Source organism: Arvicola amphibius, chromosome X (assembly GCF_903992535.2).
Source record: "Arvicola amphibius chromosome X, mArvAmp1.2, whole genome shotgun sequence".
Lineage (NCBI taxonomy): Eukaryota > Metazoa > Chordata > Mammalia > Rodentia > Cricetidae > Arvicola > Arvicola amphibius.
Genome location: NC_052065.1, coordinates 86562843 through 86588966, shown reverse-complemented (window position 1 = coordinate 86588966; position 26124 = coordinate 86562843). Strand labels below are relative to the sequence as shown.

The following is a 26124-nucleotide window of genomic DNA, read 5'->3' as shown; positions in this document are numbered from 1 at the left end:
TCACATTGAATTAAACGAGTTCAAGTTGTAGTTTAAATGAGAACCACATAAGCTCAGACGTTTCAAAACTTGGTCCCCAGTTTGGTGGCACTATTCAAGTAGGTTTAGGAATCTTGGCCTTGCTGAAGGAAGTATGTCACTGGAGATGGGCTTTAAGGTTTCAAAGCCAAGCACCATTCCCAGTCCACCCTGCTTCGTGCTTGTGGTTTAAGATGCCAGCCTTTAGACTCCTGGCTCCACCTCCATGCCTGTGCTCTGCTGTCATGGATTCTAACCCTCTGGAACCATAAGCAAAATAAACTCTTTCGAAGTTGCCTTAGTCATGGTGTTTAATCACAGCAAAAGAAAAATAACTAAACAACTTTTCATAATACATACCAGAGAAGCTACTGAATGGAACCCAGGTCAGAAGCTGAAGGAACTGTGACCGGCAGGAGAAGCCATCCCAGAGAGGCAGGCTCTTATACAGGAACGCTTCACAGGAGTAAAACCCCTCCTGAAACACAAGGTGATTGCAAAATCTCATACAGAATCATGAATGCTCTTAGCTGGATAATGGCAACGTATGCTTTTAATCCAATACTCAGGAGGCAGTGATAGGCAGATCTCTGAGTTCAAGGCCACCCTGGTTCCAGGACAGCAGGGCTACACAGAGAAACCCTGTCTCAAAACCAAACAAACAAAAAATATTCTTTGTGAGTTTGAGGCTAGCCTGGTCTACAAAGCAAGTTCTAAAACAGCCAGGCTGTTACACAGAGAAATCCTGTCTTGAATAAGCAAAAACAAACAAACAATAACAAAAACCTAAAACAGCCATTTGTTAGCTGGGCAGTGGTGGCACACACCTTTAATCCCAGCACTGTGGCAGAGGCAGGTGGATCTCTGAGTTCAAGGTCAGCCTGGTTACAGAGCTAGTTCCAGGACAGCCAAGGACTCCATAGAGAAACCATGTCTCAAACTAAAAATCACAAATACTCTCTAACAACCACTCTATTTTTGTGCTATAGCTGTTTCAGATGTGTGAGAGCAACTAGACAGAGACAATTCACGAGTTCTAGCTTCAGCTACTCAGAGATACCTAGGACAAATAATTCAGATGCTAAGATACATCTCAAACTCCAAAACATTTATAGCTATTAAACACCTAAGTCATGTGCTGGAGATGGAGCTCAATTGAGTGCTTGCCTAATTCCAGAACCACCTAAACTGGGTGTGGTTATGCACACCCATAATCCCAGCATTCAAGGCGTAGAGGTAGGAAGATCTAATTAGGAGTTCAGAGCTATTTTCAGCTACAGACTAATTTTATGGCCAGCCTGGGCTAATGAGGCCCTGTCAAAGGATTAATTAAGAAGAACACAAGTCAAAGGCTGAGGATGTGGATCAGTGGTAACTAAGTGTTCACACAGTATGCACAAGACTCTCGATTTGATTGCCAGCCCTAGCCCCAACCTCCCCAAAAAAAGAACACAAGAAACAACCCTATAAGATTTATATTGCTGGCTGATTCAATTAATTGAATACATTAAATCATTTATTGTGTTAAAATTACAGAACTTTCCACTCTAATTTAAAATTTTAAACACTTTCTTCAAACATGATAGTGCAAAAAATAAACATCAATCCAACTTGACTATATGAATTTCAAATTGAGCAAATAGTATCTTTTGGAAAAGCCAAAAATAAGGAAAATAAATAAGTAAAAATAAAAATCAATGGCATCAGGTACTAGGGCTTAGGGTATGACTCAGTCGGTAGGCTGCTTGCCTCGTATGCACAAGGACCTTACTTTGATTCCCAATACTGCAAATAACCAGGTGTGGTGGTACATGTCTGTGACACATGAAACGATCGCCAAAACTGAAAACATCAGCTACTAAAGAAAATACTACAATGGACATCCAAATAAATCTTAAGAATGATGGCATCTATAGAAAACAAATGGAATCTTACTTGTAAGAAGCACTGCACCCTGATGACAATGTCCAGCAAGTTTACAAATTCTTTTTCTTGTTCATAATTATTCATATTATACCATACACATTCTAGAGCAGAAATATTAAAAATAAGCATCTGGTTATGCAATAAAAAAGAAACAAAATATATCACTACTCTGAAGTGACAAAGAAATGACAGATTAAAACGTAAGATTTGACTATCCTAAGTGACACTGTAGATTATAACAGGGATTTGGAAGTGACAGTCAGCAAGCATGATAACACAGGGGGAAGTTTATAGTAAAAACACTGGAAAAGTTCACTTATAATGAATAAGATTAGGTTCAAGTCACAGTAAAGCAAAGGACTATAAATGCAGAGCTGAAAATAGGTAGGGTGAGTTGAGTATAAGTGAGAACTTACCAAGTGAAAACCTAATTAACTGAATCACAGATCCCATAAAGAAAGAGCCATTTGTTAGCTGGGCAGTGGTGGCACACGCCTTTAATCCCAGCACTGTCAAAGTCTATATCAAAGGAGCAATAGCCTATAGTGACTAAAACTGACTTCAAAGATTTGAAGAGTCAGGAATTACATATCCAAGAAATAAGTACTCTTGATAGTCAACAAACATACTAGGGAAAATGTCACTGTGGATAAATAAAGTGGCTTTACTATGGCCTGCATGAAAGACTCCCCACTGTCACTTCCTTTAATTCCATTATTAAAAAATTTTCTAATGACCAATGTGTCATTAGAGGAGGTAGTCTACTTGGCACACATGAGTATTTTGGTTAACAGAAAGAATCACTTCTATTATAAAATAATAAGCTGATATCCTGTCTTCTAAATTGATTTTCTCTGAGTTGGTTTATTATTAATGGTTCCTGCACACTCCCAGGAATACAAAGAACTATGAGATTGAGACCAGCCATCTGGTAAGTTTTGATGACCATTTAGCAGTGTTCACCTAACACCACTCCCTTCTGAATGTCTTAAAATGACAACACCACAAGTCTTCATGTTCAGCATAATATACCAGATGATTATAGCATATAATCTCTGGCCTAGAATTTCTAATCTAGAATAAGAAATCTATTTTCTTAAAGATTTACTTATGTATTTGTTTGTTTGTTTATTTATTTATTATGTATGGCTGCAGGCCAGAAGAGGGCACCTGATCTCATTACAGATGGCTGTGAATCACAATGTGGGTGCTGAGAATTGAACTCAGGACCTCTGGAAGAGGAACCAGTGCTCTTAACCTCTGAGCCACTTCTCCAGCCCGAGAACAAGAAATGTATTCAAGCTATCTTTTTCCACTCTCATTTCAACAGTAGTTTACACCATCAATTCTTACCTTCTTGCAATGCTTGACTCAACCAATAATAGAGCCTCAGTAAGACTGACTCATCTTTGACACAATTAATATAGTGAAGCAGCAGAGAGTTGTTTAGCACGGAACTCATCTGAGAAGGCAGCTGTAAAATGAAACAATCAACAGTAAGTATATGAAATGTAGGTCCCAACAATAAGTAAAACATTAAATAGGAAACATACAACAAAAATAGAGGATACGGTGCCTGAGATAAGGTTTAGTGTACAGGATTTCCCTAGCATGTGTGAGGCTGAGTCCAAACTCAAGTACTGAAAACAGAGGCTATCCAGAACACACAGAAACTTTGAGTCAGTCCCTGCTGCAGTCACATACCTCTAAGCAATGAATGTTCTGTAAAAGGTGAGGGAAACTTTGAAGCTCTTCTAATGGAAATGACCTACTACTGCTGAAATAATCAGAGAGACTCCACGTCTTTTCCCCACAGTCTTTGTTAGCACAACTGAGTGCTGGTATAACGGAGGTAGAACTCCATTTCTAAAGAAGAAAGATAATACAATAATCTGTCAGTGCACTAAAAAGACAATTGAAAAAAATTAAAGCAAGTCAGATGTGGTGGTATACTTTTTTAATCCCAGTACTCAGAGATGGAGGCCAAGCCTAATCTACATAGCAAGTGTTAGGTCATCTGAAGCTATATTTTAGAAAGCTACAATCTCAAAAATAAGTAAATAAAATCAGTTATTAAGCTGTTTCACTTAATGGGAATATGAATGTGGTTTACATAGAATACTAGATTATCAACATCTATTTAAATACCTATGATCAGGGCTGGAGAGATAGCTCGATTGTTAAGAGTACTGACTGCCCTTTCAGAGGACCCAGGTTTAATTCCCATCACCCACATGGCAGTTTAAACATGTCTATAACTCAGTTCCAGAGAATCTGATACCCTCACACCAATGCACATAAAATAAAATAAATACCTATGATCACCACCATCTGAATGCCTACTATTTTTAAAACTACAAGTCCTTTGTTGCTTTAGATTACTTACTCTTTTTAGAGAACAGCCCTTAGTTGGACCTAATGTCAGCTTTGGAGGTTCTGGAAAAGCTCGCTGGTTTCTTAACTTCACAGCAACCAGAGCTGAAGTCCATAGATTCTTTGAATTATTAAAATAGATCTACAGATTTAGGTATAAAGTACAGAAGATTAGGTACTTATGAGTAAGAGCAACATAATAAGAGTACCAAAGTATTAACTGGTTGCATATTAATTATGAAATACTTATACTCTTATAAAACCATTTAATGTTTTTATCCTCTCCTAATCAGAAATATACTACAATGCATCAAAGGGATCAACACTATGAAAGGATAATCTCTAATATGACTTCTCCCAAAAGAGTTGGGAAAGATTTTAGCCCAAATCTTTAAATTAACTTTATGGAAAAATAATAAATTTTTCTAGGGGTTGTGGTATACATCTGTAATCCTGGCGTTTGGGAAGCCAAGGAAGGAAGAAGAGTTGAGGCTAGTCTGAGCAACCATACCAATGAAGTACAATGAATAAAAACTGGCTCTTACCTCTACCTCAGTCCGAAAATGATGACCCTGCCTCCAGGAATCTCAAAATGAGACTGAACTTGTGAGCTGTCTCCTTCTGTTTTATAGTCTTCTCTAGACTTGGATTAAAGGTGTGCACCACTGGGATTAAAGGCATGTACTGCCCGGTTTCTATGGCAACAACTAGTGTGGCTACTGGGATTAAAGGTGTGTGTTACCACTGCCTGGTCTGTAAGGCTGACCACTGGGGCTTTGTTTACTAAAATACAAATGAAATGCCACTACATACAACTCTTTCTCAAACAAAACAAAGTAAGTAAAAATGTATTCAATCTCAGTAGGACTTATCTCTCAGTAATCCCTTACCTTCCTCCTCATAGGCAAAGATACAGAAATCAAAGTAGGAGCGAAGGTCTTATATAATGACAACAAAGCCTGGAGATGAGGCTGCAGGCCCTGAAATAAAGTAATAATTTTCCATTTTCAATTCAGTGGCCAAATACAAATTAAGAGCTAATACTAAACAAAAAGCGATAAAAAGCTAAGTCCTGATGTGGGAGAGTCTTCTGTTTGAGTTGATTTCATTGGCTAATAAAGAAACTGCCTGGCCCATTTGATAGACCGCCCCTTAGGTGGGTGGAGTAGACAGAACAGGAAGAGGAAGTGAGGTAGAAGGATCAGTAAGATGCCACACCTCTCCTAAGTTAGGCAGACTGCCATGCCTCTCCTCAGAGAGATGCCAGGCGCGATGAAGCTCCAGCCCAAGATGGATGCACGCTAGAATCTACCTGGTAAGGCACCACTTTGTGGTGCTACACAGATTATTAGATATGGGTTAGTCAAGATGTGATTAAGAGCCTGAAAATAATGGGCCAGGCAGTATTTAAAAGAATACAATTTGTGTGATGTTATTTTGGGGTATAAGCTAGCCGGTGGCTGGGAGCCGGGCAGGATGAAAAGCAGGCCTGCCCGCAGCCCCATACTACAAAGTCCAAACCTTTAGACTCTAATTTTACAATCCGACAGAAAAATAAGAAGCTATAGAAAGTATAGAAATAAGTAACCATCTGGATGTGTTGGCACACACCCTCAATCCCAACAACCAGGAAGCAGAAGTAGAAAGAAATGGACCTCTATATGAGCTTAGGACCACTCTCGTCTATGTAGACAGTGCCAGGCCAGCAGCTAAAAGTGAGAAACTTGTCTGTGCTGGCTAGTTTTTATGTTAGCATGATACAAGGGTGGGGGAGGGTCATTTGGAAGGAAAGAATATTTATTGAGAAAATGCCTCCATAGGATTGTCCTGTAGGCCAATCTGGAGGGCATTTTCTTGACTGATGAATGATATTCAAGGGCCCAGCCCACTGTAAGTGAGGCCACCCCTGGACAGAGGCAGAGACCTGCATCAGAGCACTGGTCTAAGCTCCCAAAGTTCAGTTGAAGATTGGGAGGAGTGAGAATATAAGCAAAGAGGTCAAGACCCACTGAAACAGTTTACCTGAGCTAATGAGAGCTCAGACAGGGAAGGAACCAGCATAGGTCCAAACTAGACCCTCTGAATGTAGGTGACAGTTGTATGGCTGGGGCAGACTGTGGGACCACTGGCAGTGGCACCAGGATTTATTCCTACTGCTTATACTGGCTTTTGTAGAACCCATTCTCTTTGGATGGATACCTTGATCAGCCTAGATATAGTGGAGAGGGCCTTGGACCTCCCCAAAGCAATGTGCCTTACCCTCTCTGAGGAGCAGATGGTAGGTGGGGTAGGGGGGGTTAGGAAGAGAGAAGAGGATGAGGGGAAGGAGTGGGAATGAGAATGGTATGTAAAATGAAAAAAGATTGTTTTCTTCTTAAAAATAAATAAATAAAAAGAAAATATGTAATTTTTTAAAAAAGAAAGAAAATAGGCTGAGCAAGATGAAATAAATCTTTTCCTCCCCATGGTGTTTTTAGTTATAGCAATAGAACCCCTAACTAAGACACTGTGAAAATCATCTGACACTCTTGCAAAGGACCCAGGTTCCATTCTCAGCACCTACATGGCAGCTCACAGTATCTGTAACTCTACTTCCATGAGTTCTGACACCCTACTCTGGACCATTCCAGCCCTGTACACATGTGATGCACATATATACATGCAGGCAAAATACCCATAAATATAAAACAAATAAATCTTTAAAAAATAAAAAAAGGGCTGGAGAGATGGCTCAGAGGTTAAGAGCACTGGCTGCTCTTCCTGAGGTCCTGAGTTCAATTCCCAGCAACCACATGGTGGCTCAAAACCATCTATAATGAGATCTGGTGCCCTCTTCAGGCCTGCAAACATACAGACAGACAGAACATTGTATATATAATAAATAAATACATCTAAAAAAATATTAAAAAAGCAAACTGGGTGTGGTAGCACATGCCTTTAGTTCCAGCACTCTGGAAGGGGAAGCAGAGGAAGGTGGGCTACACAGCAAGTTCTAGGACTGCCAAGGCTACATAGTGAGACAGTATCTCAAAACAGAAAACTGTCTCAAAAAAAAAACAAAAGATAATAAGTAAGTAAATAAAGCATACTCATCTTTTAATTTAATATCAAGGAGATAAGACCAAGAGTGAAAGTCAAGAAAACAGAGCAGAGGAGATGCTAATTTAACAGGAACACTTGATAATCATAAACCCTGCAAAATTCATTAAGAAGGCCAATGAAGCTTGTGGTATGTAACCCACTTCATATACTTGCTGTTGCTGACTGACTACTCCATCTTCACAGCTGCCCTTTCTAGTGGTATACAATAGTCAAGAAGCTTGACACAACCAAAGTAAGTCTTCCAAAGTACTAACTTCAGAACTGAGTAAACAGCTGTCAACAAAGTACATGCCTGGCAAGCATGAAGACCTGAGTTCCATTCCCAGAACCCAAGTTTTAAGAAGTCATGTGTGGTGGTGTATGTTTGTAATCCCAGTATTAGAGAGGCAGAGACAGGTGCATCCTGGCCTTTACTTGTCAGTCATTCACTTGCCTAGCCTACCTGGCAAGCTGCAGACTAGTGAGAGGTCCCATCTCAAAAAAAAAAAAAAAAGAAGATGGATAGGGACTGATAAAATGGCTCAACATGTAAACACAACTGTAGCCAATCCTGATGACGTGAGTTCACTTCCTTAGACCTAAATGACGAAAGGAGAAAACCAACTTTGTCCTCTGATGTCCATAAGCACACCATGGCACATACACATCCATATATATACACATAGAGTGAGAAAGACTCATACACACAGTAGACAGACAGACAGACAGACAGACAGATAGATAGATAGATAGATAGATAGATAGATAGATAGATAGATAGATAGATAAAGTGGTAGACAGCTCCTGAGGAATGACACCCAAGACTGTTGTTCTCTGGCTTCCTTGTACACTCACACACACATATACCCTTATAAACACGTGCACACACATACACATCCTAACTTTGGAGTCTGGGGATTGTCTCAGTGGTAGTGCTCTTGCCTAGCATATGTAAAATCGTGGGTTCAATCTGTAGCAACACACACACACACATACACACAGAGTAACATATACATATACCATTGTTTTAAAATATACATATTATTGTAGACACATTTAGGACTTATTGTATAACTAACAACTTATCTTTTGGTTAAAAATGAACATATTGTACTAGAGACTGAACCAAGACCTCATGCATGCTAGGCAAGTACTCTACCACTGATCTACACCTTCAGTTTTGATAGGGAGTTGCCATTTTGTTGACTGAGTTCTCAGAAAGTAAGTTCTTTCAAGCTAAGACGCACTTGGCTTTGTATCTCCCTCCAAAGCCTAGCTCAATACTAGCTCAAAGTGAAACTGGATACTCTAAGGTATTTTCTGCACTCACCATTTTGACCTGAAGATCAAGCAATTTTCTCACACGAAATGGCTTGACTAGAAAACAGGAAAAAAAAGAGGTTCTAAACATTTGCTTCAGCAAAAAAAGTCAGTTATACTTAACCACCATGTAATTCATATTATTTCTTTTTACAACCCATTAAAAATATAAATACCTCCTTAGCTAAGCTACTATGCAGATGTTTTAGATAAAAGTACTAAAAAAGCAATTTTTAGAAAATGAATGCTGTCACCTAACTAATGTCAATAGTGTTTTAAGCTTATAAAGGAGCAGACAAATGCTGACGATATGGAATGAAAGCAAGATGACCGCAATGAGAACACTCACCGTTCTCTTTCTTAGTCAGTAAATACAGTAAACGGCACACATGGGGGCACTGTGAAAATAGAAAAGAAAGAAAACAAGAAAAATGACAATACTGTTTGAACAAAATCACACCGTGTCCTCCTCAAATGTCAATCATATCCTAAGTAAAACAACATTAGGGCTATACTGAACAATAGCTTCACAAAGCATTCTCTTATTACACAATAGGCTGAGCATTCTTTATCAAAATCCTTGACACCAGAAGTGACTATACACCCTGAGATATTTCCATGTATTTAATGAAAAAGCTAAAGGATGATACCCAACAAGCTGGGCGATGGTGGCGCACACCTTTAATCCCAGCACTTGGGAAGCAGAGGCAAGGCGGATCTCTGTGAGTTCAAGGCCAGCCTGGTCTACAGAATGAGTTATAGGATAGGCTCCACAGTTACACAGAGAAACCTTGTCTCGAGGGGAAAAAATTTAAAAAAAGAATGATACTCAACATAAAATTTACCAGTGATTTATATACACACTATACAGACAGCTTGAAGAGAAATTTACACATTGACTTTAATATGTCTATTTTAACTATGGCTTGTTGCACGAAGCAAGGAATTTTCTACTTTTTCTCTTTGTGAGGTATATGCCCACATGTGTACAAGTACATGCACATACATGCAGTAATTTAAATCCTGGAGGCCAGATTTAAATTGCTGAATGCTTTAAATTTCAGATTCTCAGACTAGGCATGCTTAACCTGTATGTGACAGTGATTTTTAGAAAATAGCTTCAATTGGCAACAAGATGAGGGGATTTTTTTTGCCTTTTATTTAACTTTTTGAAGATCTACTTTTAGCATGTACGGCTGCTTAGCTGTGTGTATGGATGTGCATCACATGCCCACCTGGCACCCACGGAGGCCAGAAGAGGGCGCTGGATCCTCTGAAACTAGAGTTACAGATAGCTGTAAGGCATCATGTAAGTGTTGGGAACTAAATCCAAGTCCTCCACAAGAGCAACAAACACTCTTAACTGCTGAGTCACCCCTCCAGCCCAATATTTTTGTTTTAAAATATAAAAACAATACGGACAAGTTTGAACAAAATTTTAACAAAAATTTCCTTAGAAAAAGAAAATGTGGTATTCATACACAATGGGATTGTTTAGTCATAAAGGAAAATGACAACATGTTACTTGCAGGAAAAGGGATGGACTAGGAGATAACCATACTGAGAGAATTAAGCTAGTCTCAGAAAGAATCTTCCAATTGCTCTCATATGTGGTTCATAAATTTTTACAGATACATAAAATCATGTACATATATATGACTTGAAAGTAAAGCAAAAATATCTAGGGGAACAATGTGAATTGATTAAGGAGGGGGAGGGTAAGAAACAGGCAAGGTAGGAAAGTATGGGGGAACATGCTCACTATGTAATACACACTTGTATGAAAATGTCCTTATGTAATACAGCACCATGTACAATGAACATATATAACAAAAACTTCCAAAAACATTTTTAGAATTATGTGTTTCTTTCAATACTAGTTCATATCTACTAAGATACAAACTTAAAACTTAATCCTCGGGGCTGGAGTGATAGTTCAAGGGCTAAGAACATTTGTTCTTCCAAAGGACCCCAGTTTGATTCCCAGCACACAACAAAGCAGCTCCCAATCATCTGTCACTCCAATTCCAAAGCATCCAATGCCCACTCTAACTTCCTTGGGCTCCTGTATGCACATAGTGCACATATATACAACCAGATACACACAAATACATAAACATTTAAAAAATGTTTATCCTGGTTCCCAGTTTAAAGTATTTTATTCTGTTGTTTATTATTCAAAATATCATTTTCAGTGATGCCTCAATTTTCCATTGGTAGATATAATGTATATGCACAGGGCTCTGCACACGTTGGGGTAAAGGCTTCGACTCTGAGCTATAAATCCTGCCAAATATACCATAATTTATGTAACAACTTGGTCTACAGTCTGGCAAATAGGACCCACTCAATACATTTTTTTACTAAATTATTGAGACTAATCTTCATTTTTAGTGTTCACTTGGTAAGAAGTTTGCCTAGCATGTACAAAGTCCTGGTTTTAAATACAGATTTGGTGGGCTAGACATGTAATCCCAGCACTCTGGTAGTAGAAACAGGAGGATCAGAAGTTTAAGACCTTTTTCAGCTACATAGTGCATAGAAGATACATGAGACCTTAGCTTGGATGGATGAATGGATGGATGGACGTACGTACATACATACAGACAGGCGGATGCATGGGTGTATGCCATTCCCATTCACTTATGACTTGTCCACAGCTAGTTTGAAACTACACTAGCTGTAACTGAGATAGTATGACCCTCATATTTAAAACATTTACTTCTGGGCCTTTAAGGAAAGTTTGTCAACACTTGCTCTCAGTGACCAAAAGTGAAAAAGTCAATTATAGCCGGGTATGGTGGTTTATGACTTTAACCCCAGCACCTGGGAGGCAGAGGCAGGTAGATCTCTGTGAGTTCAAGGTCAGCCTGGCCTACATAGTGAGTCCCACGATAGCCAGAGCTACATAGTGAGATCCCTGTCTCAAAAAAGAAAAAAGTCAACTATTTAATGGAAACAGAGAAGGAACAGAGCTGGCAAAAAGGCCCAGCAGATAAAAGCTCATGCTTTACAAACCTGGTGGCCTGAGATTGATCCCTAGACCTAACAGTGGAAGGAAAGAACCCATCTCCAGCCTGAGATTGATCCCTAGACCTAACAGTGGAAGGAAAGAACCAATCTCCAGACCTCCTGTAGAAGGAAGCCATGGGGCTGCGTCCCGCCACCCGGCTAGCTTTACACCCGAAATAATTACACGGAAACTGTATTCTTTTAAAACACTGCCTGGCCCATAGTTTCAGCCTCTTATTGGCTAATTCTCACATCTTCCTTTAACCCATATTTAGTAATCTGTGTAGCACCACGAGGTGTGGCTTACCAGGAGAGATCTTAACCTGCGCCCATCTCGGAGAGGAGAAGCATGGAGACTCACTATGGCGACTGCCTGAAGCATCTCCCCACTCCTGCTACCCAGCATTCTGTTCTGTCTACTCCACCTACCTAATTTTCTGTTCTCTTAAAGGGCCAAGGCAGTTTTCTTTATTAATTAACCAATGAAAGTAACATAGACAGATAACTCTCCTCCATCAACCTCCGATCTTGGCATGCTCACAGTGGTAAGTGCACAACCACACCTGCACGTATAAATCACAGCCACCCACATACATGCACACACACACATGCATACAAATCATACATGAATTTTTAAAAATGATATTCTTTTAAAAAATTAACATATTAGTAGTCATTGCCCTATAATCTGAAGTATAACATATTCTATACTGCTTTTTCTGCACTTAGAAATGGATTGAGATAGACTCCAAGTATAATTATAAGAAGAAAAAAATTAGATTTCGGTACAAATTCATTACCTCCCACCCCTAGGATATGAACCATTAGCAACACTATCCATCATGTTGAATATAAAATGAGCGCCACACAATGGCTGGCCTCAGGCTCCAGCCAGTATCACAGTGAATCTGACATTCTCCTTTAATCACATCTAGAAAGGAAAACTCCATGTGCAGTCACCATCGGAGTTGCCTTGATGGCAAATATTTAACTGCCACATCTGAGTCACCGCAGCATCAGAATCTTATCAAACTCGATGGAAATGACTTTTTAAAACTATTTCTTTTAAATGCTAAATCCTGCTGCTATCCATGATGACTCACATCTATAATCCCAGCACTGAGAAGGCAGAAATATAGCAAATTCAAGGCTATCCTGGATTATGCAGGATACTGTCTCAAACAAGCGAAAAAATAACAGAAAATGGGGCCAGAGAGGACTCAGCAGATTAAAAGCATTTGCTGCTTAAGCCTGATGACCTGAGTTTGATCCCTGGAACCCACAGTGGAAGGAGAGAACCAAGTACTCAAAGCTGTTCTCTGGCATTCAGTGCCCACCACAGTGAGTACGCACCCAAACTCACACACATGCATTATAAACACAGTATAATTTTGAAAATTTTTCAAAAAAAGAAAAAACTTTAGAGCCTTTCTCCATGTTTGTTGAACTGGGTGATATTTACACAAATGTAGTCACTTAGGGAAAAAAACCTAGAGGGGCTGGAAAGTCAGCTCAGTGATTAAGAATGCTTGCTGCTCTTGCAGAGGACCTGAGTTTGGTTCCTACCACCCACATGGCAGCTCAAAACTGTAAGTCCACTACCAGGGGACCTAAGGCCCTCTTCTGACCTCCAAGGGCACTAGGCGCATATGATACATATACATACATGCAGACAAAACGCTCATATACTTAAAATAATTAAATAAACCTTTTTTAAAAAAATCATAGAAACATTGCACTCATTTTAAAAAACTAGCCATGATCAAGCAAAATAGCTCAGCAGGTAAAGTTAGCTGTTGCCAAGCCTGATGCCCTGGGTTCAATATACTGAACTCACATGATACAAAAAGTAAATTAACTAACTCCAGAAAGTTGTCCTCCAACCTCCACATGCATTGTTGTGGAATGCACACCTACATATCATATACACACAAAATAAATAAAATGTAAGGGGCAGAAAATGGCTCAGCACGTAAAGGTACCTGCTGCCCAGACTAACAAGAAGAGTCCAGTCCCCAGGAGTCACATGGTGGAAGTGGTCAATCAACTCCCTCAAGCTGTCCTCTGATTTCCACACAGGTGCCTCGACATGTGGATACACACATTAAAAAAAAAATCTATGTCTTAAAGCAATAAGAGAAAAATACTTCATTTAAAAGGAGGCAGGAGAAATGGCTCAGTGGTTAAATGCACTACTTGCTCTTTCCGAAGACCCATATCAAGTAGCTCACACCTTCCATAACTGTATCCCCCAGGAGACACAAAACCCTGATCTGGCCTTTGATGGCTCCCACAATACACAGTATTCATTCACAATGACATACACATAAATAAACATGACCAAATAAATCTTAACAAAATTCAAAATAAGCTAGTTCTAAAAGACCACATATTACATGGTTCCTTTAATTTTTACAAAAAAGTAATGAACATGTTCTAAAAATGACTATGCTGATAAATGCATTTATCTATGCCTACACAAAAAAAAAATCAATGAGTTATATGCATTATCTTGCAAGTTCTGAGTATTTTTGAAACGTGGTTTTGTTGGCTGTTTTAATTATTTTCTGTTGTTGTGATAAGACACCACGACCAAGGCAACTTAGAGAAGAAAGGGTTTGTTTATTTAAGGCTCCCGGTTTCAGAGGGTTAGAGTCCATGACCATCATGGTAGGGAACATGGCAGGTAGGCATGGCACTGGAGCAGTAATTAAGACCTCACATCATGACACAGAACATGATGCAGAGAGAGAAAGAGCTAATTACGAATAGTATGAGCCTTTGAATCCTCAAAGCCCACCACAGACACATTTCCTCCAATAAGGTCACACCTCCTAAACCTTCCCAAATAGTTCCACCAACTTGGAGCCAAGTATTTAACAATATGAGCTTATGGGGGCCATTCTCATGCAAACCACCATACCAGCCTCAAACTCACAATCCCCCTGCCTTAACCACCCAAGGACAGATAGGCATGTGCCATCACACCAGGCTTGAATTGTATATAAATAAGTGAACTGCATGGTATTTAAATTATATAGCAATAAAACTGTGGATTTGTTAAAGCAGCCACAAGAGGTAAGGTGCATGACTCAGTGGTAGAGCACTTACCTAGCATGAAAGGGGTGTGAGGCTCTCAGATTGACACCAGCACTGAAAATGACGAGCAGGAATATGGAAGTGTGAGCCAAATAAACCCTTTCCTCCACAAGCTGTTTTTTGGTCATAGTATTTTTGTTGCAGCAATAGAAACCCTAACTAAAACACAAGGTAAGAAGAATACCTGATTTATGTGTATGTGAAGGATAGAGAAGGAACATGTGCTGGTCTAAATGGAAATGACCCCTATAGGCTCATATATTTGAATGCTTGGTCCCCAGTTGTTGGCATTGTCTAGGAGGTGTGGTCTTGTTGGAAAAGCTGTGTCACTGGAACTCAACCTACCTCTAGTCTTTCTCGTAATTCATACTATTTGGCACTACCAGATACAACCCCTATAAAACTGCTTTCAACATACTGTGCTGAAAATTTTTCAGCTGGATGGTGGAGGTGCATGCCTTTAATCCCAGTACTCGGGAGGCAGAGGCAGGTGGATCTCTGTGAAAAAAAAAAGAAAAAAGAAAAAAATGAAATTCTTCAGTGATTTACCTTACTGAATAAAGTTCAGGCCGGGTGAGGTAGAGTACATCTTAATCTACTGCTCCCAGAAGAGAGGCAGGTAGATGGCTGTGAGAGCTAGGATAACCTGTTTCACCTAGAAAACTCCAAGCCAGCCCAAGCTACATAGCAAGCCCCTATCGCAAAAGAAAAGAATACAGTTCAACTTTGAATCAAATAACCTCAACAATCTATTCTCAACCCACATCTCTCAGTCTTACCAACCACTGCCACCTATTACCAGCTTGAATTAGGTCAGACTGGTCTATATGTAAGGTCTCCTACATATAAAAACCAATTTACACCTTCCCCTCATAACAAACATCATTTCCTCCAGTCAAAGCCCTAAATCACAGAGCACAGTGGAACACCACTACTAGGCAGGTAGAAACAGGCAGGTCTCTAAACTCACAACCAGCCTGATCTACATAGCAAATTCTAAGCCAGCCACAGCTTCATAGTGAGATTCTGTCTCAAAAACAACAACAACAAAAAACATCCCAAATTCAATTCATCCTCCCAAGGTCCAGCTCAATACTTCCCTTCCATCTTTTATAATGCTTTCACTAATCACTGATTTGCAAGGTTTCATTCTCAAATATAGTAGTTACTATGTTAATGTTATTATTTTGCTGTCTTTCATAAGTGAACTTTTTTGGGTTTTTTTTTTTTTTTTGAGACAGGGTTTCTTTGTGGCTTTGGAGCCTGTCCTGGAACTAGCTCTTGTAGACCAGGCTGGCCTCGAACTCATGGAGATCCACCTGCCTGTGCCTCCCGAGTGCTGGGATTAAAGGCGTGGGCCACCACCCGGCCTGAACTATTTTTTAAAAATGTGTACTGTGTTCTGTGTACATTGAGTGTCTAGACAGAACATGTATGCAGTGCCTATAGAGGCCAGAAGAGGGCACCTGATCCCCTGAAATATGGTAACAGATCAACACTGAAGACAGTTTTGATCTACTGTCTAAAGTGTTGGGAACTGAATCCATTTCCCACAAAAGAGCAACTGAGCCATCTCTCTAGCTTCATAATTCAACTCTTAAATTGTTACCTTCATGTGATTTCTTTAATTACCTTGCTACATTTTTACATTACTAAACTACAGAAAGCTAAATTTTTAGCCTAGGGAGTTTGGAGAAATGGCTCAGTGGTTAAGACCACCTGTTGTGCTGGGCGGTGGTGGCCACCTTTAATCCCAGCAGTACACCTTTAATCCCAGCACTCGGGAGGCAGAGGCAGGTGGATCTCTATGAGTTTGAGGCCAGCCTGGTCTACAAGAGCTAGTTCCAGGACAGGCTCCAAAGCTACAGAGAAACCCTGTCTCGAAAAACCAAAAAATAAAAAAATAAAATAAAAATAAAAAAGACCACTTGTTGCTTGCAGAGTACACAGGTTCAATTCCCATTACCCATATGGCAGCTCACAATTGTCTATAATTCTAGCTCCAGGGATCCAACACACTCTTCTGAACTCCATGGGCACCAAGCCTCAGGCAGAACACAGACATACATGTGAACAAAACACTTGTAGAAATAAAATAAGTAAATCTTTAATAAGAATAAATTATTCCTACCTAGTACAAGACAAGAAACAAGATACAGCATGAATTTTCATATGCATGAATTCTATTCCCAAAGTGAAGAGGAATTCAGTTAGGTATGTATGTGCCTTATGTGGTCTACCAACTGATTGTCCTTGAAAATTGTCTAGGTGATGAATAGATTGATTTCTTGGCATTACTAATGTCTTTAATAGGATAATTATGCTATTTAATCAAAAAGTAAGTCTATTTGCAACCTTTAAGATAGTGTTCTCCTTCTCATGGATTCTGATGTAGTTTTTGCAGTGTCAAGAAAATTCAGAGTAAGTCACTCACCCAAAGGACTCTGCTGATGTGGCTTAAAAGGGAAAATAGCAATCACTGAGCTAAATCAACAAAACTCTATCTGTACCATTATTTCCTTAAAAGAAAATATATAGCAAATACCAGATTTGTTAATCTGTGAGACAGTGCAGCAAAGATCTCTGCTGTGTAATTCCTTCTACTTTTTGTATTCTTAGTACATCTTGAAATAAGCATGGAACATACATTAAGGGGCATGGCAATATATAGAAAAATAGTATTTGACTGAAGCGCAAGGCTGTTCAGTGTTTACTTACCAGTGCATCATCTTGCAAGGAAGCAAAAAAGAAGCCATAGAGCAAATTAATTTGCTTCTTGTGATCAATAAAGTCAAACATCGCGACCAACCAACGATAAAAAAGCACCTGTTGACAGAGAAAATGTGTCTTTAGAGAATGTAACTAATTGTGGATGAAGAGCTTTAATCTCTCCTCGGCACTATTTTAAAAGATACTAGCACCAAGTAGGATAATAGATTTTTATTTCTTAGTAAAAATTTGTTTGAACAGGATCTTTTTATCAAGCTACATTGTTCTGAAACCACAGGTCATGTACAAAGGGCCACTGCCATTACTCCATAAGTGGTTCTTCTTTGCTAGCCCTTAAGAAGGTTCTGAAGGACTTATCATCAAAGTATCTAAAAGATTACCTTGGTATTACCAGAGCACTTGCCAACACAGAGCCAAGATACCGCCTTAACCACAGAATCTTCTGATATGAGAGTTTCTGGAATCATGCACTTTAATATCCGTATGCTTATAGCATTCCCTGGGGGGAAAACACTCTAAATTAAACTGGATTTCAGTGGCTCAATTGTTCCTTTACTACAGTCATAACTCTCTAAAACAAACTAAAAAGCAAATTATTTTGTGTGTGCACATGTCCATGTGAGTGTAGACATGTGTGCCCAAAAGTACGCATCTGCATGGAGGCCAAAGCTTGGTGGTATTGTCTTCCTGCCGCCTTACTTTTTAAAAATTATCTTCATTGGATTATTTTATATGTATGGGTATTTTGCCTGCATGTGTGTCTGTGTACCCTGTACATGCAGGGCCCACTGAGGTCAAAATAGGGCACTGGACCCCCTAGAAATGGAGTTAGAAAATGCTGTGAACTGCCATTGGGTGCTAGGAATCAAACCTGGGTCCTCTGGAAGAAGAGCAAGTGTCCTTAACCACTGACCCCATCTACCTTACTTTTTTATGTACATGGTGTTTTGCCTGCATCTATGTCTGTGTGATGATGCCAAATCCCCTAGAACGGGAGTTACAGACAGTTGTGAACTGCCATGTGGGTTCTGGGAATGGAACCCAGGTCCTTTGGAAGAATTGCCAGGACTCTTAACTGCTGAGTCATCTTAACCACTGAGCTGTCACTCCAGCCCCACTTACTTTTTGAGACAGGGTCTGTCAATGAACTTGGAACTCACAGATTCAGCTAGACTGGCTGGTCATCGAGTCCTATGGATTCTCTGGTTTCCATCTCCTCAGTGCTGGGATCACATATACATGCCTCTGCCTAGGCTTTCTCTTTCTCTCTCTCCCTCCCTACCTATTTATCCATCTATCTCTCTATGTAAGGGTATCTTGTTTGCGTAAGTGTATGTGCCATGGAGTTGGACCTAGCCGTGCCCACTTAGCATTAAAAAAACACTCCTGGCCAAAAAAATAATTACAGATACAAATGCAATAAGAACAAATTCAGATGAAAAAGACCTCTAAATGGGTCACAGTATGTTTAAAAAAATGTACGTAGGCTTGGAAGAAAGAAGAAAAAGGGTATAGAGAGTTATAAAAAGAAATAAATGCTTTTTTAAAAAATAAAACAAAGTCTTTAAAGAGACAGAGTAGAGACAGTCATAGATAAAAGGAGTAAAGAAAAATAAGCCATATAAAGATAATATATACACAGAGAGTCTAAATTATGTATATTATTGTGTTTTCTTTAATTTTTTTGTTTTTTGTTTGGTTGGTTGGTTTTGGTTTTTTTGAGACAGAGGTTCTCTGTAGCTTTGGAGCCTGTTCTGGAACTAGCTCTTGTAGATCAGGCTGGCCTTGAACTCACAGAGATCTGCTTGCTTCCCAAGTGCTGGGATTAAGGCATGTGCCAACACCATCTGGCCTTTAAATTTTTTGAATGTAAAAAAGCTAAGTACTAAGAGACATTTCATTGTATGGGCTGCTAAGTTAAACCAACATTTATATTTAAAAGGTATCTTGACTTCAAAATTTGGGTCTAGATAGGCGGTGGTGGTACATGCCTTTAATCCCAGCACTCAGGAGGCAGAGGTGGGAGGATCTCTGTGTGGTCTACAGGAGCTAGTTCCAGGACAGGCTCCAAAGCTACAGAGAAACCCTGTCTCAAAAAAAAATTGGGTCTAAGAATATGTTGCTTTGGAAAAATGGTTCTACTTTTTTTTCCACAGAGGATGAGAACCTGTGGATTCCTTCTAGACTAATGTAGTTTGATGGACCAAGACCCACCCCCGAAAGGTTGCCGTGAATACCCCCGAAAAATTACTTTGCTCAACAAAAAGCAGAAAGCAGTTTGGAGAGAACTACACCCAAATTCCCAAATATTGTTTATTAATGTTTCTTTACATTTAAAGGGGGATATGTTATAGGGATCAATACTTTGCACTAGTATGGATCTTGGTTTGTTGACAGAAATTTTAGGTCAATTAGTTATTTCATATAGATAATTATTCTTCAAACCTTTCAAAGACTACAGAATACGGCACTAAAAATATTTTAAGAACTTAGGACTTTTCATGACAGTGAGATACATCTGCTTCTGGCAGCACCAATCTACTTTAAGAGAATGATGGGCATCAGAGAGGCTCCTCATGGAGTTTGTTAGCCATTTGGGAAAGAAACTGCTCTTGCCTGAACTGTTTGACTTGACTTGCAGGACCCATAGAAAAATGACTGCTAACGTTGCCTAAAGAAGGTGAAACAGTCCTTCGGGGTTCCTGCTTCATGAAAGAGTCTGCCAGACATTCTGCAGGACACTAAAGCAATGAAATATACTTAGTGATCTGACATCAAGCACATACATGGTATACATACATACATTCAAGCAAAACACTCATACACATAGAATAAAATAAACAAATCTTTAAAAAAAGGCCTGGGTGTGGTGGTGCATATCTCTATTCCCAACACGTGAGAGGCAGAGGCAGGAGGATCAAAGCAAATTTAAGATCACCCTCATCTTCTTAGCAAATTCTGACTCAACTTCAGGTATCTTTTTGTGTCTCTCTGTGTATGTGCTTCTTTTCGTTTTCTGTTTGCTTGTATGTTTTGTTTATTTGCTGTTTGTTTTCTTTCTTTTTTTTGGTTTTTCAAGACAGGATTTCTCTGTAGCTTTGGAGCCTGTCCTGGAACTAGCTCTTGTAGACCAGGCTGGCCTCAAACTCAGAGATCCGCCTGCCTCTGCCTCTCAAATGCTGGGATTAAAGGCGTGCGTCACCACCCAGCACCTGTTTGCCTGTTTGTTTTCTAAAGAGAGAGAGAGAGAAAGAAGGTATGGAGTGGGACAGATAGGGAGGTTGGGATGATATGGGAGGAGAAGAAGGAGGAAAAACCATGATTAGAATATACTGTAGAAAAATATTATTTTCAATAAAAAACAAAAATAAAACAGACACAGTACATTTTCTTTGGAAAGAAAAAAAAAACAAATAAAACCCAAAAACTGTCTAAATGGCAAAACTAACAGGAAACTAATGACAAATATATCAGTTCAACATACCAAACTTGCCACTGAGTGCCACGTTTAGTAAAACATCAATTGCTTCTGGGGCTAAGCCATTTTTCCAAGCCACGTTTTCCACAGTTTTCAAGTGTCTTTCCAACATTGTATTTTTATTCAGTGAAGTTTTCTTGGCACCTGGAAAAAGAAACAATATTAAACAAGGAGACCTTGGACAATCTTTCAGTGCTCTTCCTCAATAATTACAACCTAGGGACTCATTAAAGGAACAGATTTATGCATTAACTGTCTTTCTCTAAAAAAACAAAAAAATAAAACAAGCAAATAAAAAGCCTTGAGAGCCTCTATATATATATATATACATATATATATATATGTATATATATATGTATATATATATTACTCAGTACTTAGCACCAATAGAATCTTCAGTGAAGAAAACATCCCTCATGCCCTGACAGCTCATTATATACTGAAATATACTATATCACAATGTATTATATACTACAGACAAAACAAAACACCTCTCCAGCATAGTGGCTAGAAGATACTGTGATCACCTCAGAATCTTTACAAAATGCTAATACTTATCATCTACTCTTAAGACATCTGATTTTGTTAATATGGGATGTATATATGTGTATATATATATATATATACATACACACACGTACACACACACATATAACATTCAACTTTAATTAAAACCTCTTTCAATATTAGGACAATTCCAAAACTTTACTAGAAACCTTTATTTGTGTATATACATAAGCATGTGTGTACCTATGAGTGTGTGAGCCATGTGTAAGGATGTGTGTGAAGGAGAATTTGATGCTAGGAATCTTCCTCTATCACTTGCCACCTTATTTTTTTGGAGACAAGGATTCTCAGTGAACTTGGAACTCACCAATTCAGCTAGACTACCTGGCCAGTAAGCTACAGGGAGTCTCCTATCTCTGCCACCCCAGTGTTGGCATTACAAGCACATAAACCATGCCAAGATTTTTACATACTTTGAACTCAGGTCCTTATACCTACAAAGCAAGCTCTTCTTCAACTGGACCATCTCCTGAGCCTACCTAGATGTCATTCAAAAGTCACAGCGCCAGGTTACATCCCATACCAACAAAATCAGATGTCTAAGAATAAATTATAAGAATTAGTATGTTTTAAAGATTCTGAAGTGATCACAGTGTCTGCTAACCACTATGCTGGAAAGATGTTTTGTTTTGTCTATAGCATATAAATGTTGTCATATAGTAGATTCTCGATAAGTGACTATTAGATAAAAATTTGAATAAACAAAAACATCTTTCCTCTTAAAAGCATTTAAGGATGGACATGATGGTGTACACCTTTAATCCCAGCAGTTAGGAGGAAGCGACGGGAGGACCTTTCTGAGTCTGAAACCAACCTGGTCTACAAAGCAATTTCCAGGACAGCCAAAGCTATACAGTGAAACCCTATCTCAAAAAAAATCTTTAAAAAAGACAAAGATTATTTTTGGATAGGTTCCTACTATATAGCCCACCCTAACCTTGAATTTAGGTTCCTCTTACCTGTCTTACTCCCCATGTTGGGATTACAGATATGTCTGCCACTGCATCCAGCAATTAGGACCAAAATATTTTTAGAGAGAAATAGGAATTTCGGGGCTTGGGCTGGGGTTGTAGCTCAGATTCGAGAATGCTGGGTTCTACCACCGGCTCCACATAAACCAGGCATGGTAATGCACACCTGTAATCTCAGCAATCAAGTTAGAGGCCACCCTCTGCTGCATAGTGATTTCAAGGCCAGCCTCAGATACATAGAGACCGGCCTCAAAAAAAAAAAAAAACGTAAATAAAATAAACTGCACTTTCATTAGGAAAATCATCTGCCTTTACCTTTCTGGAAGTATCCTACTGCTATCTGCAGGTCATCTTCGTCTTGATCATCAGCATGTTTAGGATCTTCCATTGAATTGCATTCTTTCAAGACACTCTTCGAGTTGCCTGATTTCTCTTTTACCTTCCAGGCTAAGAGATTGGTCTGAAAACTATTACTACCTTGAGAAATTCTGTTTTGGAGCTCAGAGCTTCTGGTTTTCCTTTGCGTTGCCATCACTGTATATATGTTCTAAACAAAAACGAGTACCAAGTTACTATTACCCAGCCAGAGACAAGGACCATATTTGTCTGCATTCCCACGTGCAACAGGTTTTCAATGACAGGAGACAATTAACCCACAGGCTTTTTTAGAAAGTCCTTGACCTGAACAGCAATAGATTCATAACTTGCCAATGTAATATATATCAGGTAAACTTTTAAAATGGCTATATTTTTAAGTACAAAACCATCCCATCTCATAATTGCAATCTTTTCCTACTTCTATTTTATCTACCCCTCCTTGATTTTGCTTTTGATCTTTACACTGTTTTTTTTGTCAGTAGTAGTATGTTAAAAATCGCAGTTAAAAAAGCTAACTAGGGCTGGAGAAATGGCTCAGAGGTTAATAGAACTGATTGCTCTTCGGGAGGTCCTGAGTTCAATTCCCAGCAACCACATGGTAGCTCACAATCATCTGTAATGAGATCCGGTGCCCAGAACACTATATTCATAAGAAATAAATTTTTTTTAAAAAAGCTAACTAATGCTCAGGGTAGCAATATTATCCATTTATTAATTACACATTCAATAAATACTAGGTATCATCATCTTTATGCCAAACACAGTCTAGTTAGTTACCAGGGCTGTAAAAATAAAACATCATTGGTACCTGAATTCACGAACCCTACACTGGGAGACAGGGGTTATAAACCAAGGACCCAGTAAGTGACAAGTGCAGTGAAGTGACAGAAATGAGATGGAGTAGGAATCTAATTTTAAGTAGGTGTCCAGAGAAAGCCTCTTGTGGTGATTTGAATGAGAATGCCCCCCAGGCCCATGTATTTGAATACATGATCCCCAGTTGGTAGAACTATCTGGGAATGACTAGGAGGTGTGGCTCCTAGTCACTGGGGATGGGCTTTGAGACTTCAAAACTCCACACCATTCCCACTTAACTGTCTGCCCTGTGCCTGTGGATAAGATATAAGCTCTCAGCTACTGTTCCAGGACTGTGCCTGCCTGCCACAATGATTGCCATGGGTTCTGCTACCCCGTGTAATAGTTAAGTCTCAAATTAAATACTTTCTTTTATAAGTTGCCTTGCTCATGGTGTCTCTTCACCAAGAAAGAAGAAAAGTAATTAAGACAGCCCTCTAGCCGGGCGGTGGTGGCGCACGCCTTTAATCCCAGCACTCGGGAGGCAGAGGCAGGCGGATCTCTGTGAGTTTGAGGCCAGCCTGGTCTACAAGAGCTAGTTCCAGGACAGGCTCTAAAAAAGCTGCAGAGAAACCCTGTCTCGAAAAACCAGAAAAAGAAAAAAGAAAAAAAAAAAAGACAGCCCTCTAACGTGACCCTTAAGGAAGATGAAATCTAAGTGCCAAGAAGGAGTGGGCCATTTGAAGGTGCAGGGGAAGAGTATTTGATGAGAAGAAAAATGGAAAACATCCAAGCAAGAAAGAAATTTGTGTATTAATGAAAACGTGTCAACACCAGTGTGAACAGTTTGGAGTGAAAGAGTTAAAGAGAGTCAAAACTGTAACAGGGGAGATCATATTGGGTCTTAGAGGCAAAGAGTAAGGACTCTGACTTTTCAGTATCAAACCACGGGAGAGAAAACATAAGACCATTTTTCTTTTCTGTAATGTAGAGACTAGAGTTCAGAAGTGTTGAGAAACCACTTACCAGGCTTTGCCAAAGAAAGCAGATGACTGGCCTGCAAGAGGCCTAAGTAGGGTAAAAAAAAAAAAAAAAAGACTCACATGTCCTATGAGATACTCGATTCAGGAGCATATATACCTGGGTAGACTGTTAAAAAGATAAAACAAAGAATTAGACACAGATATGAGGGAAACCAAGAGTAACTAATAAGGAACCAAGACTGGCTTCTAAGTTTTTATCTTCAAGTAGGAAAATCTACGGGAACAGATGGAATGACATCCTACTTAAGAAGGGTCAGGGAGCAGATTAGGACCCTCACTGGGCGAACTGCTCCACCGCCACCGGGTGGTTCAACTCACGGCCCTCCCTCCCCACCTAACAGCGAAACTGGCAAACAACTCCCCGACTAGGCCTATCCCTGAGACCACAGAGGAAAATCTGATGCCAGTTTTCCTTTTCAGGGTTAGTCTTACCCTCGCCGGTCGCGGTATTGCAGATCTCAGTGCCACCCTGGCCGCAGTCGCCCAGCACCTCACCCTAAGAACTTAGGCACTGGTCCTCCAGTTCCCAAAAGCCGCCTCCGAGATTCAAAGGCGCCAGCCCCGCCCCGCGCATGCGCTTCGGAGGAGCCCGCTAAGGCGGGGGAAACGAGTTCAGCCGAAAACTAATTGGTTTGAGTGCGGTTCTAAGGCGGGAGGTGGCGCGCGCGCCAGCGGAGAAGGACGCGCCTCAATGACGCAGAGTGACTGGCCCCACCCACGGAGGCCCTGGGTGCGCCCCAGCAGGCCGCCGCTACTGGAAGTCAGTTGATTGATCGGTGGTGGTCTCCGTGTTCTGGGGTTTGCAGCGGTCATTGTGAGTGGAACAGTGCTAAGTGACTTGGTGTTGAATTTAACTTGGCCAAGTGTGGTTTTCATTTTGCCCACATTGACCCCAAATGTTGGGGCTTGGAATCTGCAGAAAATGTAAAACTGAAAACTTGACAATAAAGGCGGTTTTTCCGTACGTCGTGACTTAAAGGGTCTGTCACTTTCCTCCTGGAGTTCGAGGTGGAGGTCGGGGGAAATGGACGGTAAGAGAAAAATCACAAGATCTGCCTGCTTTTGACAGAAGATGGGTACAAATAACTTAAATTTACTAAAAAACAGCCAGACAATGGTGGCACATGTCTTTAACCCCAGCATTTGGGAGGCAGAGGCAGGCAGATCTCTGTGAGTTCGAGGCCAGCCTAGTCTACAGAGTGAGTTCGAGGCCAGCCAGGGCTACACAGAGAAACCCTGTCTTGAAAAAAAATAAAACATTCTGGGGCAGATGTTAATCCATCTTGAATGTGGCTGTCAACATGTAAATATTCCTAACCTTGAAGAACCAACT

At 39.8% G+C, this 26124-nt stretch overlaps 1 protein-coding gene across 1 annotated transcript in view; it reads right to left on the bottom strand.

Annotated features, from left to right (window-relative positions):
* Cenpi (centromere protein I) overlaps nt 1-25286 on the bottom strand; it is a 65598-nt gene extending 40312 nt beyond the window's left edge. Inside the window, exons 1-14 of the mRNA XM_038317054.1 lie at nt 25224-25286; nt 24852-24897; nt 22891-23122; nt 21044-21181; nt 17940-18058; nt 17548-17655; nt 9068-9116; nt 8729-8775; nt 5208-5297; nt 4331-4459; nt 3649-3810; nt 3298-3418; nt 1954-2045; nt 379-496 (exon numbers count right to left, since the gene is read on the bottom strand). Coding sequence (XP_038172982.1) covers nt 379-496; nt 1954-2045; nt 3298-3418; nt 3649-3810; nt 4331-4459; nt 5208-5297; nt 8729-8775; nt 9068-9116; nt 17548-17655; nt 17940-18058; nt 21044-21181; nt 22891-23107 — 1390 coding nt within the window. The 5' untranslated portion in view covers nt 23108-23122; nt 24852-24897; nt 25224-25286. The remainder of the gene's footprint in view (nt 1-378; nt 497-1953; nt 2046-3297; nt 3419-3648; nt 3811-4330; nt 4460-5207; nt 5298-8728; nt 8776-9067; nt 9117-17547; nt 17656-17939; nt 18059-21043; nt 21182-22890; nt 23123-24851; nt 24898-25223) is intronic.
* Nucleotides 25287-26124: the final 838 nt, after the last annotated feature.